At 48.6% G+C, this 15,000-nt stretch overlaps 1 protein-coding gene across 1 annotated transcript in view; it reads left to right on the top strand.

Annotated features, from left to right (window-relative positions):
- Positions 1 to 10,714, top strand: part of traf4a (tnf receptor-associated factor 4a) — a 16,206-nt gene extending 5,492 nt beyond the window's left edge. The window contains exons 2-6 of the mRNA XM_084466332.1: positions 2,550 to 2,654; positions 3,318 to 3,479; positions 4,971 to 5,132; positions 6,084 to 6,239; positions 9,011 to 10,714. Coding sequence (XP_084322458.1) covers positions 2,550 to 2,654; positions 3,318 to 3,479; positions 4,971 to 5,132; positions 6,084 to 6,239; positions 9,011 to 9,643 — 1,218 coding nt within the window. The 3' untranslated portion in view covers positions 9,644 to 10,714. The remainder of the gene's footprint in view (positions 1 to 2,549; positions 2,655 to 3,317; positions 3,480 to 4,970; positions 5,133 to 6,083; positions 6,240 to 9,010) is intronic.
- Positions 10,715 to 15,000: the final 4,286 nt, after the last annotated feature.

The raw sequence follows: 15,000 nt of genomic DNA on the forward strand, positions 1-15,000 counted from the left end.
CACAAAAGCCAACAAGTCCTTTTGATTTGATCGGATATCAAATGCGATGATGCTTGATATAAAAAAAATTCTGAGAGGCCGCCGTGTACAAAGCTAAAATTTTAAGCTTTTCTCTTGCTTTTTAAAGCTGTTCATCAGATTGTGTTTCTAAATACTGTCCATAGACAATAGCAAAGTACCATCTCATACTGGTACATCGTTCACGTCTCTCTCTCTCTCTCTCTCTGTCTCTGTATCTGTCTCTTTTCTCTCTCTCTCTCTCTCTCTCTCTCTCTCTCTCTCTCTCTCTCTCTCTCTCTCTCTCTCTCTCTCTCTCTCTCTCTCTCTCTCTCTCTCTCTCTCTCTCTCTGTGTCTCTCTTTTCTTTCTCTCTCTCTGTGTCTGTCTCTCTCTCTCTCTGCAGGGGAGAGAAAAAAACCCTGTGTCTGTAGCTCGACCGCAGTGCCACACATTAACTTTTAGCTCCAGTAGCAACAACGGGCTGAGTGGAGGTTGTTCCCAGGCAGTAGACTAAACTATTCACTCCCTGACACACCTGCGCAGGTCAGGCCTACTCTGGCCCGGACCCAGGGAATATTTTGTATAGTAAAATAAGCAACACATTGCAGATATGCTGTAACTATTAAATACTGCATCCCCCTTTCCAGGCTTCAAACATACAAATTAATTGAAATTGAAACAGACCAGGCGTTCAAAGTTTATTGTGGCCCTGCCGCCAACCGCTCGGCCCCCCGCTGTGACCCGTTTATGGCTCGCGACCCTCCGCTTGTGCACCACGACACTGTAGTGCAGTGGTTGACAAATGGTGCTATGCCGTAAGACACGGCTCGTATATATAAACAAATAAATCTCCATGAATAAATACATCGTTGAGCACGGGGACTCAGGGCCGGCGGGGCCTCACCTGTCAGACACGGTTACCCACAGAAGAAGAAGCCCCTTCCCGGCTCAGAGTGGGCCCTAAATCAGCCCCGGGCGGCGGGCCCCGCTCGGCAGGGTGACTGCTGCGCTCGCTGCACACAATGTCCCTGTGGCCCCTCATGCAGCAGGGCGGCTCTCTGCGACGCTGGCCCAGAGCAAACGTGACCTCGCCGGGGAGAGCGGGGGAGAGCGGGGGGCTGCTGGGAGGACGTGTGCGGTGGAGTTTGTTGTAGGGAGGCGGGGGCAGGCGGTGGGGGGGGGTTACACAACGTCAACAATGGCTGAAGGCTGGCTGAAGTGGTGAGTAAGGGCAGTAAGCAGAGCTTACTGCCCTGATCCGCGTGTTGGAGAAAGAAGTGGACACACAAAAATAAAAGAGGAAAAGCCAGTCATTACTGGTGTGGGCCCCTGCTCAGTTCCACACTGAAAGATGAGAGGGACGGCTCCACTTTACTTTAGAGGGTTTTTTTTTTTCTGAGCTCTGCAGCAAAACACGAGTCATTGCTTTGGACTCATGGCTGGTGTGGTGATTGTACAGTGTTTATAGGTTCAGCTCCCTCTACTCCTTCATCCCCGCGTTCTGCTGTTCCTCTGTGTATTCCCTGGGTTTGGTGACTGAGTAGGCCAGGTCTCCTGGGGCAAACGCATGAGTGGATCTGATTCATAATCGCTGTGCTTTTACTGTGATCGTTCCTCGCTGCCTCTTCCACCGCGGCAGATGCACAGAGTTCCTCTGAACGCCGCATTAAAAGCCATGAGCTCCGTAAGTTTTTTTTTGTATCATCGTGGTAACAACCCCCTAGATGTTCTCTCTCTCACACACACACACACACACACACACACACACACACACACACACACACACACACACACACACACACACACACACACACACACACACACACACACAGAAAGACAGTGCTGCATAACTCGCCAGGCCGCGGAGGGGCTCTTATGGAGCCGTTTAAAAAAGGCAGTTGGGCCGTTTAGAGGTTTAGAGGAAGTCACTTAACGTGTTTTACTGCTGCCGTCCCTCTGTGTGTGTGTGTGTGTGTGTGTTTAGGGGGGGTTGGGGCAGCCCCAGGGAGGGGGATGTTGTGTGAGTGGATTGAAAACGAACTCATCCTTCTTGATTAGAGAATACCTGATATTACTTTACTGTATTACAACAACACTGGCAGGTTATCCTATCTTTCTCTCTCTCTCTCTCTCTCTCTCTCTCTCTCTCTCTCTCTCTCTCTCTCTCTCTCTCTCTCTCTCTCTCTCTCTCTCTCTCTCTCTCTTTGACTTCCCCCCACACTTTTTCCCCCTCTCACTCCCAACGGGCTGTTGAGTCATAAAAGAATGGTGATAAAAATCATCTGATTAATTACTCTTTTGTGCCTCGGAGAACAATACACACACACACACACACACACACACACACACACACACACACACACACACACACACACACACACACACATTTACAGTCGGCCATACATTATTGATCAAGTTCCTAACAGCTGGCCCCAGGCCGTCTAAATCACCACACTACAGACCCTGGTGGACCAGCAGTTGTTACGGACCTTTTGATTGATGATCTGATGGATTGATTGATTGATTAATTGATTGATTGATTGACTTCAGATCTACCCGGACCCTGAGCTGGAGCAGCAGATCCTGGCCCTCCCCATCCGCTGTATCCACAGTGAGGAGGGGTGCCGCTGGACGGGGCAGATGAAGCAGCTCCAGGTTGGTACCAGGACCCGCTCTTCCTCACCTCCTCACCTGTCATCAAGACCCTCCTCTTCCTCACCTCCTCACCTGTACCCCTGTCATCCAGACCCTCCTCTTCCTCACCTGTACCCCTGTCATCAAGACCCTCTTCTTCCTCACTTCCTCACCTGTATCTCTGTCATTGAGACCCTCCTCTTCCTCACTTCTTCACCTCCTAACCTGTATCTCTGTCATTGAGACCCTCCTCTTCCTCACTTCCTCACCTCCTAACCTGTATCTCTGTCATCGGTATCCTCACACCCACAGGAAGTTGAAAAGGATGTGAACAACATGCATACGATGCAGTAGTAGTATACTTTAGCATAGCATACTAGCACACTCCAACAATACTACATTAGATCATACTGTGGCTTTGTCCTTTCTAACTGCTGTGACCTCATATATTTACACACACACACACACACACACTCCCACACACCTGAGCTCCCACCAGCTCTCTGGCGTCAACCCTGCTTTGTCTCCCAGCCTTGGATGGAAGCCAGCACCAGTGTGCGTGTGTGTGTCTGTGTGTCTGTGATTCTCTGTCTCTGTCTCTCTCTGGCTCTCTGGCTCTCTCTCTCTCTCTGTCTCTCACACCACACACGTTTAGCATGTCTCTCCCCCCCCCCCCTCCCTCAGGGCCACTTCTCCACCTGCGCCTTCAACGTGATTCCGTGCCCCAACCGCTGCGCCATCAAGCTGACGCGGCGCGACCTGCCCGACCACCTGCAGCACGACTGCCCCAAGCGCAAGGTCAAGTGTGAGTTCTGCGGCAGCGAGTTCACCGGCGAGGCGTACGAGGTGAGGACGCACGCACGCGACACGGACGGACGGATGGACGGACAGACAGACAGACAGACAGACAGACACAGATGCACACAGACACACACAGACGGACAGACAGGCACACACACACACACACACACTGAGACACACACAGAGAGACACACACACAGAGACACACACACAGAGAAACACACACACACAGAGACACACACACAGAGACACTCACAGAGACACACACAGAGACACACAGAGACACAGACTATACTTACAGCTATTAAACTCTATGAAACAAACAAAGCTTTTAGCGATGGTAATTGCGCTCCGTGTCTGAGGGAGTTCGTGAGAAGACGGTCAGAAGAAGACGGCCATCTTGCTGCTTCTTGCCCGGCCGTTCTAGAGTGACAAAGCTAGTTCCACGATTATGGGCATTTCGGGAATCGAACCTGCAGCTCACTAGCCGGTAAAGCCACAGAGTGTGATTCTCTCTCGTCTCTCGCTCTCTTGCTAGTCACGCTCTCTCGCTAGTGTGCCGCAGGTTTGATTCCGACCCTGCCGCGTCATTCCCTCTCTCTCTCCTTTCACCCACAGTCCTGCCCCACGTTCCACCATAACAAAGTCTTTGTGATAATATCAGTGTGAAGGCCTTGTTGAGCATTGTGCTCGCTGCCGGCGGACTGGGGTCAAAGGTCGGCAGTGTTTTTCAGTAAACATACGTGCTGCCCCACTTACGGGAGAGAACTCTGGTATCTGGGTTTTGTGTGTGTGTGTGTGTGTGTGTGTGTGTGTGTGTGTGTGTGTGTGTGTGTGTGTGTGTGTGTGTGTGTGTGTGTGTGTGTGTGTGTGTGTGTGTGTGTGTGTGTGTGTGTGTGTGTGTGTGTGTGTTTACACCGTGGCCTCTGACAATGGCGTTAAATATCAGTTATTCATCCCAGTGTTTTCTTTTGATGATTCACGAAATGTCTGTTAAACAGCTCGACATAAAAAGAGAGATTTTAGTCCGGCAGTAGAGGCTGCTGCTTTATTTTATCGGCGGTGTCCTGGAAAGTAATTTATACAAATCACTGTCATTATGAACTGTTTAGTTTTAGTATCAGACACTCATAAAGAAGACAAACTCCCTCGGCCACTAAAGCGGTTTATCTTTCGCAATAAACAACACGCTCCAATCGCCTCTGATCTATTTATAATCCGTCAATGAGACCAATGCTCACAGTCTTCTCCTTTGTGTTTCCTTGTTCTTCATTCTCATGCTTCTCCTCCTCCTCCTCCTCCTCCTCCCTCTCATTGTTCTCCTTGTTCTCCTTCTCCTCCTCCTCCTCCTTCACCTTGTTATCCTTCTCCTCCTTCTTCTTCTCCCTATTCTCCTCCTCCTCCTCCTCCTCCTCCTCCTCCTCCTCCTGCTCCTCCTCCCTCTCATTGTTCTCCTCCTCCTCCTCCTTCGCCTTGTTATCCTTCTCCTCCTTCTTCTTCTCCCTACACCTCCTCCTGCACCTTCTCATCCTCCAGAACCACCAGGGCATCTGTCCCCAGGAGAGCGTCTACTGTGAGAACAAATGCGGGGCTCGTATGATGCGGCGCCTCCTGTCGCAGCACAGCATGGCCGAGTGCCCCAAGCGCACGCAGCCCTGCAAGTACTGCGGCAAGGAGTTTGTCTTCGACACCATCCAGGTGAGCTCCCCGCGAGGCTGCGCCCGCAGCACGCATGCGCTTTTAATGTGGAAACCACTTGTGATGAATTCAGGTGAACCGGTTCGTCCGGGGCCCAGGGCCTAGGGGTCATCCCACAGGGGTCGGGTGTTGGCGGTGGGCTGCTTTTGAAGCTACGCTATCTTGCATCCCCTCACTCTCCCACAATCTGGACCCAGGAAGAACATTCTGTCTCTCTCGGCTGGGTGAACTTCATGATGTTTAGGGAAATGCGATTGCACACATTGGATGATGGTTTCCTCTAGCGACATTTGATCCTGGTTAGACTGATCCCATCTCAGGTCTGTTTTGTAGTTGGCTTCAATGAGCTTCAATGTTAGTTCACCCTGCGCTGAGTTTCAGCTGGGTCTCCAGCCTCCAACGAGCCTCCCACGTGAGACAGAAAGTTTGCTGAAGAACATACATTCAGCGTTAGCCTTCCAGCCTAGCCTCCAGCACGCCAGCAACAGCCCCAAAGAGGAGCAACCATAAAAATCCCATAAAACACGAGGTATCCAGTGTGTGCTGCAGGGGGCTTGACGATAGTCACGGCATGGTTAGGTTATCACGGATGACTCACAGAGCAGCGTTTCCAGGTCTCTGTTTAGAAGGCTGGTATTCACACTATCTTGCCCTATGGCTGTTTGATCCGTCAGCCTTGCCAGTGGCTCTCGGCTGAAACCACCTGTCCCTGCACACTCAAAACTCTGATTAGCATTCTCTGTTGCCAGGTGACTGCTTGTTCCAACACCTCACTTATCTGCACACACGCCCTGGTTAATGATCAAGCCACGGTATTTTAATTTATTTTCGATGGGTTAAACAACATTGGGGTGTGACTTGTTTGCGTGCGTTTTACGTGGGTGACTCATGCCGTGTCATCGTGTGTTGCCGGATTGATTAATGTGTTGTTGACTTCCTTCCTAACTCAAGAACCACCAGTACCACTGCCCCCGCTTCCCAGTCCAGTGCCCCAACCAGTGTGGCACACCCAACATCGCCCGCGAGGACCTGGCCAATCACGTGAAGGACAACTGCGGAAGCGCGCTCGTGCTCTGCCCATTTAAAGACGCCGGCTGCAAGCACCGGGTAAGCCCCGCCCCCAATAAAACAATAAAAGGCTGATGTATGACATCGGCCTTTTATTGTTCAAGGTGCGGAATAATCACAAGGTCATATCTTGACTGTTAAAATTTTACGACAAGCTTACGATAATTTAAGGAGTAAAGAACACACCGATTAGTGATAATAGATAAATAATCAATAAATAAATTATAAAATTGGCGAAGGTAGTGCAAATGTTCAAATTCCATGCTATTATCTGTTTCTGGCGCTAGCGTTGGCTGTTTTCCTAGCCGGAGCCTAGCCTGGTGGGCTCAGTCATGAGGAAAACACATCCAGAAACAAATCAGCTTCTGGCTGAATTTAGACTGTACTCTGAACACGGTAGACCAGAAAATAGTTTTGGTCTGGAATTGACCCTTTGGGAAAACCCTATTCCGCCCCACCGCTCAAGTCTTTCATCGTGGTACAAACGATTTTGGTTTTTAGTTCTTTGGAAATCCCTCTTACAAGTCAAAAGTCTTGAAAAAGACTTCAAACCAAACGTCCCTCTTCCCCCATATCATTCCAACAGGGTAAGTTGTTGTGATGGTTAGGTTGTCCGCATTACAAGTCTTGTTAAGGGTCTCCAAACATTCTACAGCTGAAGCCGACTAGTAAGAGGTTGTTGAACTACTGCTTGTTCAGTTTGAAAGCCCTGCAATGTAATAATACAACTCGCAAGAAGATACTATCAAAAGGAGAGTATTGGCTGTTATTATCTCATGCAATTGAGTCATTCAAATTGTGACGTATTTTATACTAGGTTTGTCCAAAGCAAGGTTTGTTCATGAAATCCAAGCTTGTGCCTGTGGAGGATTTATTTTAATGAGAGCAACACATTGTGACTCTTAACGCAACACTGGCGTCTATTTTTGAAAGCAACGTCAGCGTGAGATTCTGTGGACGGGCTCAGAGGGAGAAGGGAGCCGTGGTAATGTGTCCTCCGCTCCCTCCTCTCTGTGTATAAAATCACAAAGCCGTCCGGAACACTGGCTGTGTCAACACACCCGACCCTGACAAAATTTATAAAGTGCTTCCCTAAACAAAACGGGAAAGAAAACTGTAAATAGAATGTCACGGCAACCAGATCATCGTCTCACAGGTTCCCTGGCACGCCTCCAACACAGAGAGCCAATCGTGTGCAGAAACCATAATGGTTTCCTGATGTGTGGAAGGAGAAGATGCATCCAGAGTCCCATTTTATAAACTGCTGCATGATGTACCACAGCCTATCCTATGCAAACATCTCACATCCAGCTGCTGTTTCATAAATAACATCTTCTGTCTCGGTCTATGTCTCTCTATCTCTCTCACTATGTCTATGTCTCTCTCTGTGTCTTTGTCCCACTCTTTGTGTGTGTGTCTCTCTCTGTGTCTGTGTCTCTGTCCCACTCTCTGTGTTTCTCTCCATCTGTGGGTCTCTTTCTCTTTCTCTCTGTCTATCTCTGTCTCTCTTTCTCTGTCTGTGTCTCCGTCTCTCTCCTTGTCTCTTTCTAACTTTTTGTGTGTCTCTCCCTCTGTGTGTGTCGGTGTCTCTCTCTCTCTCCATGTCTGTGTCTCGCTGGGTCTTTCTCCCACTCTCTCTGTGTCTCTCCATCTGTGTGTGTGTCTCTCTCTCCGTCTATGTGTCTATCTCTGTCTCTTTCTCTTTCTGTATTCGCAACACATGGGGATAAGCTGTGTTCAGTAGAACAGGGTAAAATTATGTCTACCTTAATGCCTCACTGACATTAAATCCTGGATGCACACCAACTTCCTCAAACTGAACTGCGACAAAACTGACATGATCATCATCGGTCCCAAATCCATCACAAATACCACTCCTAGCTTCTCCCTCACTGTTGACACCTCCACCCTGTCTCCATCCCTTCACAGTCGCAACCTCGGAGTCATCTTCGACAATAACCTCTCCTTCGAACACCACATAAAACAAATCACCAGAACTGCCTTTTTCCACCTCAAAAACATTGCCCGACTCCGCCCATCACTCTCTTTCTCCGCTGCAGAAACCCTCATCCATGCCTTCATCACCTCCAGACTCGACTACTGCAACAGCATCCTTTACGGCACACCATCCAAAACCTTAAATAAACTCCAGTACATCCAAAACTCTGCTGCTCGTCTGCTCACCCACACCCGCACCCGTGAACACATTACCCCCATCCTCCAGAACCTCCACTGGCTCCCGGTCCCACAACGCATTCAATTCAAAATCCTCCTCCTCACACACAAAGCCCTCCATAACCAGGCCCCTTCCTACCTCACTGACCTGCTCCACCGCCACAACCCATCCTGTAGCCTCCGTTCATCTAACGCAAACCTCCTGTCTCCACCACCTAGGACCAAGCACCGAACCTGGGGCGACAGAGCCTTCTCTGTTGCTGCCCCCTCCCTCTGGAACTCTCTCCCCACACAAATCCACGACTGCACCGACCTCTCAAATTTCAAATCTCTGACAAATACTCACCTTTTTAAAATTGCTTTTAATGTTTAGCTTAGTCTAATGTGTTTTTAGTGTTTTCTTTTTTTTACCATTTGATGTTGTTTTTACTGCTTTTATGATGTATTGTAAAGTGTCTTTGAGTATTTAGAAAAGCGCTTTAAATAAAATGTATTATTATTATTATTATTATTATTACCTAAGAGTTGACATAGTGTTTCTTCTTCAAATGTAAAACGACACCACAACGTCAATTAAGTCCATTCCAAAAACTAAACCCTCCCCCCTCCCCCCCCCCGCCATCTCCCCACGGCAGTGCCCCAAACTGGCCATCGGCCGGCACCTGGAGGACACCACCAAGTCCCACCTGACCATGATGAGCAGCCTGGTGGGCCGGCAGCGGCAGGAGATCCTGGAGCTGCGGCGCGAGATGGAGGAGCTGTCGGTGAGCCACGACGGCGTGCTGATCTGGAAGCTGGGCGACTACTCGCGCAAGCTGCAGGAGGCCAAGCTGCGCAACAACCACGAGTTCTTCAGCCCGCCCTTCTACACGCACCGCTACGGCTACAAGCTGCAGGTGTCGGCCTTCCTCAACGGCAACGGCAGCGGCGAGGGCTCGCATCTCTCCATCTACATCCGCGTGCTGCCCGGCGAGTACGACAACCTGCTGGAGTGGCCCTTCTCCTACAAGGTGACCTTCTCCATCCTGGACCAGAGCGACCCGTCGCTGTCCAAGGCGCAGCACATCACGGAGACGTTCAACCCGGACCCCAACTGGAAGAACTTCCAGAAGCCGTGCAGCACGCGCAACTCGCTGGACGAGAGCACCCTGGGCTTCGGCTACCCCAAGTTCATCTCCCACGACGAGATCAAGAAGAGGAACTACGTGCGGGACAACTCGATCTTCCTCAAGGCGTCGATAGAGATCCCCCAGAAGATCATGTCCTAAGGCGGAGGTGCCGGTTAGGTTTTTGGGGTTTTTGCTCTTCTTTTTTTTTAAACTGTGAAGAAGTGAGGAGAAGAAAGGTGGAAACGATTTAAGGACGGGAACTTAAGAGAACATTTAAAACACTTTTGTGGACACACTTATCTTTTTAAGACACTTCTTCCTTTGCAGCCCTACCGACGACGGGGCTGGGAGCGAGTCTGATTGGCTCTCGCATGACTCTGTCGGAGAACTGGCGTGTTTGTTCTGCAGAGCCGTCACTCTGATTACCTGTTGTGTTTTTTTTTCCTTTTTGTACAAATTTGGTTGTTCTTGTTTTTTTTTTCATTATGTTTTTTTAAATCTCAATCTGCAACGAAAAGCCTTCGATATCAATCAGTGCCTCAAGAGTTTATATTAAGTTATATTTCAGTTTTGTTTTTGGTTTTATTTTTAGCATTAGCATCTTTAGCATCACAGATTCTAAAGTACTGGAAACACGGAGGTGGGCTTCAGGTGGTTGAAGAAGGGGGAGGGGGGGGGGGAGGGGGAGGAGTCTTTGCACTTAACAGAACAACAATTGACGCCGGCGCGTCTTAATGTCCGGGAAGTTTTCATTTTCAAACAACACACGTGGAGCTCCGACGAACTCTAACTCAGCCCTCAACTGCCTTTTGTTTACACACTCTTATAGTATATACTCCCCGCCGATCCGTTAACATGTTCATGGAGAAAAAGAGATTACCGGTCATAAATGTAAGTCGTCCGATTAACAAAGTGTACCCCCCCCCCCGTGCGTTGTGCTGACCCCCCCCTCTGTGCAGCCGTGTGTGATTCGTGGTGGATACTTCCTGTTCCTGTTGTCGGTTTGTGTTCATGGAACATCGTGACATTGTTACCAAAACACACACACACACACACACACACACACACACACACACACACACACACACACACACACACACACACACACACACACACACACACACACGCACACGCACACTTTCACATACTATCATACACAAACACACAGACACACACACACGCACACTTTCACATGCTATCACACACACACACACACACACACACACACACACACACATAAACACACTTTCACATACTATCACACACACACACACACACACACACACACACACACACACACACACACACACACACACACACATAAACACACTTTCACATACTATCACACACACACACACACTTTCACATACTATCACACAGACGCGCTCAACATAGGAGTTGGAGGATGTTTTTATCCTATTGTGATCCCATAATAGACAAAGCACCTTCGTTTGGGTTCCTTAGAATGGGCCAAGCAACCAAAGGAAAGGCCAGTCAGAAGGCGTGAAGGTCCGATGTGTGTTGGAAAGCTGAAGCCATGTGGCCTTTTTCTATGTCTTGGCATGAGTCTGGAGAGGAAGAGGAGATTGAACAAGTGCATGCTTTGTGTGCTATCACCCGGAACACCTTTTTTTTAAATACTGTAATCTGTATCCTTCGAAAAAACTCTCACTCTCCCGGTTCCTAATTTGTTCTTTTTTTCGGGGACGGCGACAGTCGGGACGAACGGAAAACGGTCGGCCGTCGCACGGAACAACGTTGTGTTTTGTTTTTTTATATACATGGAGAATGTGAACACTGTTGATAATCTGTATCCCGGGAAGGACCATGATTAGATGTTAGAAGATTGAGCTGTGAATTGCATTGTTTCTCCGTTCCCTCTGCAAGAATGGAGGTTGTTGAGTTTTTCTTTTTGTTTTAAAGGCTCCTCTGGAAAACCTGGGGGCCATCTGAGAACTTTTATGTCGGTGCCTGGGCACCCTTTTAGACGTTACCATGGTCACCACCAACCATCTGAATATGAGGTTTGATGAGCCTTGCGCAATACTTGTATGTCAAACACCGGCTGCATCTGAACCGGGCGACTTTGGTCTATAAATACAGCTCATTCGTGATGTATGTGAATACTAACGTCACCCACGGAAGCACATTCTTTCTGTCTTTTTATTATTCATGATCCCTGGTTTCTTGTTGTAATACCAGCCGATATTTTACAGTGATTTGAAGAAGTATGGAAGAAAAAAAAAAAACACTTTTTGTAAGATTCTGTATTTTTAAAAATACCTAACTGTTTTATACGACACTTTTTTTGTTTGTTGGGGGTTTCACCCGGGGAAATTTCACAACCCTTACGGTCTCTTGGACATCTTGATAATATGTCTGTTTTGTTTGTCCCTCGGTCTGTCTCTGTGTGTGTTTGTCTGTCTGCGTGGTTTGAATCTGACATATTCTGTCTGTATTATTTCCTCTTAAAAGTATTTATTTTTAAAAAAGCCATCTTGTGCGCTTGATTGAACAGATGGCACAAATGTTTTATTATGTTGATTGATGAGTGCTTGTCAACTTCTTAAGCTTAAATAAAACAACTATCATGAAGAGCTGGTCAACCTGTCTGCATGTTTTCAACGTGGAACTAAGTACATTACTTTTGTTAATATTCCAACTGATACTGTTTTCTTATACTTCCACAGCTGTAAATGATGAAAGCGCCTTTCATAAACATGATTCATACGAAGAACAGCTTCACATTCAAAAAGTAATAGGTTTAAACGAGAACAAACAATCACAGTATGATATAAAAGCAGCCTTGAGACTTGAACCCGTAGTACATTAAAGACTTTAAAATCATCACAAATGTTCTTGTTTCATCATCTTGTTTGAGAATGGCTCGGTTAAGTTGAAGATGAGAAATAATATAACCTTTTAAATCCTATTCTGTTCTGGGTGGGGTTCATTGAAGACTACAGACTAGAAGGCAGTACCCCAGTGAAGTCTATCTGTCTCTCTCTCTGTAAAAATGCTATAGACAAAAGAAAATCTCTCCCTCTCTGTCTCCCTCTCTGTCTCTCTCTCTGTGACTGTCTGTGTCTCTGTTTGTGTCTCTGTCTCTCTGTCTCTCTCTGTGTCTGTCTGTCTCTCTGTCTCTGTCTCTGTCTGTGTCTCTGTCTGCCTCTCTGCCTCTGTCTGTTGTGGTTAAAAGTCCCAGAGAGTTACCCTGAACTACTAATCTACTCCCTGATAATCACAAAGTAATGCAATGATCCAGGTGAGATAAACCAAGGACTTAATGGATTGGGTGAAGCAACGCTATCTCCCTGGCCCACCACGCCCCCCGCGGTCAGGGTGGACCCCAGCTCACGCCCATTCCAGATGAAAGGGAGGGAATGATTCCCGTCACAAAACCCACAGGATTATGTCTCTCTTTCTTCTCCCTTTCAGCGCTTTGACAAAATGGGCCACCCTCGCCTCACACACACACACACACACACACACACACACACACACACACACACACACATATATGCATGTGCACACGCACACACACACACACACACACACACACACATGCATACACTCGCACACATGCATGCGTACACACACACACACACACACACACACACACACACAACCGCACACCTGCATGCAACCCACACACATACAAACACACACACACACACACACACACACACACACAACCGCACACCTGCATGCAAACACACACACACACACACACACACAACCGCACACCTGCATGCAAACCCACACACACACACACACACACACACCTTCACACACACACACACACACACACACACACACACACACACACACACACACACACACACACACACACACACACACACGGGCGGGGGGGGGGGGGGGGTCTCCATTACTTAACTCCCATGCTGGCCGCTTCACTATTAGGTTCCTCTCGATGAGGCAGGTGGGCTGTTGGCCGCGAGACGTGGATCTGATTAGAGCCCGTGAAACATGGCTCACTGGGGGGGCACACTACTACCCCCAGACGCTGAGAAACCCGGAGGAGGACTGCAGGAACAGGAAGTGAGGCGGCGTTCCAGGAGGAGCTGTTAGTGTGTTCCCCGGGGTGGGAGGCGCGTTGCTGTGGATCGGAGGCCCGCCGTGTGGGGGGGCCACGGGGGGAACGAGCGTGAGAGGGATGCACGGTTGTTATTATTCTTGATTTAACCGCTTCAAATCCCCGCGAGGCGCTTTCAGAAGCGCGACGCTCTACCGTCATAAAACTCACACTATATTGTGATGCCTTGTCACTGCTTTGGTCTGCCTCGAAACATCTTCGCTTCTCAGCAGGAGTGCCGTAGTGTACGGACAATACCCATCCTATCCGACGCTCATACCCCGTGCTCCTCCACTTCACTATGAGCGTACATGGAAATCCCTCCTAAAACATACAGTATATATATATATAAACAAGACTCTGCGGACTGGGAGCTCCATGCAGGACAGCAGCCTGCTTGTTAGCAGTCAAGTGTTCCACAGGCGAGCGGTGAAAGGGCTCATTGAGATCTACCTATTCCTGGACGTGTGTCTCCTGCAGCTCCTTGGCTTAAGCAGTCTTTCCATGGAGCTCGTCAGGGGCCAAACACGCTCATTAAGCCACACTGCCTTCCACTCGGCTCCGTGACACGACTCACGTGCATGTGCGTGTGTGTGTGTGTGTGTGTGTGTGTGTGTGATTGTGTATGTGCATGTGTGTGCGTGTGCGTCCAACACACACAGCCTGCTCTGGCCCACCCCGACCTCAGAAGGGACCGAAACACACAGAACACTTCATTACATGTAAGTGAGAAGCTGTGCGTTTGAGGTGTGTGTGTGTGTGTGTCATCGTGTAAACCCGCGTCTCTCTCGTGCACCCTGGCCGAGTGCGGTACATACGCTCGCCTCTGACTTTGGCGCGCTCCATTATTTTTTTTATCAGCCCTGGACACGTCTCCACTTGATAAATGAGACGTATTTATACAGCCCTGGCTTCTCATGTGCCGGGTACCACAGGCTGGAGAGACGGGTAAACAGACGAGTGCGTTCCTCTCTGCTGAGGTCACACCACCTATGCTTAGTGTGTGTGTGTGTGTGTGTGTGTTTGTACAGTCAGAGAGAAGGAAAAAACATAAAAACTATTACCCACAACATCCACATACATAGATGAACACATAAATACACAAGGACTCACACTCACACTCACACTCACACGTACGCCACACAAACACTCACACACACACACACACAGCTCTCGGGGAGCAGTCAGCGGGTAAGTGCCCTGCTCAAGGACTGACCCGAGTTCATGTTCCCACCACAGCTCCAATGGCATTGTGGGTAATTCTTGTGAGTGCATAACACATAAAGTTATCAAGCATGTTTTTATAAGAGGTTGTATTTATGGAGGCACGGGCGAGCACACAGCCACAGAGCAACCCTTTGTTTACCAACAGGGCTAGCACACTGGCCAGTATAATCCGTTTTTATTTACTTCTTAATTA

Source organism: Micromesistius poutassou (genome assembly GCF_964030765.1).
Source record: "Micromesistius poutassou genome assembly, chromosome: 4".
In the NCBI taxonomy this organism is placed as follows: Eukaryota; Metazoa; Chordata; class Actinopteri; order Gadiformes; family Gadidae; genus Micromesistius; species Micromesistius poutassou.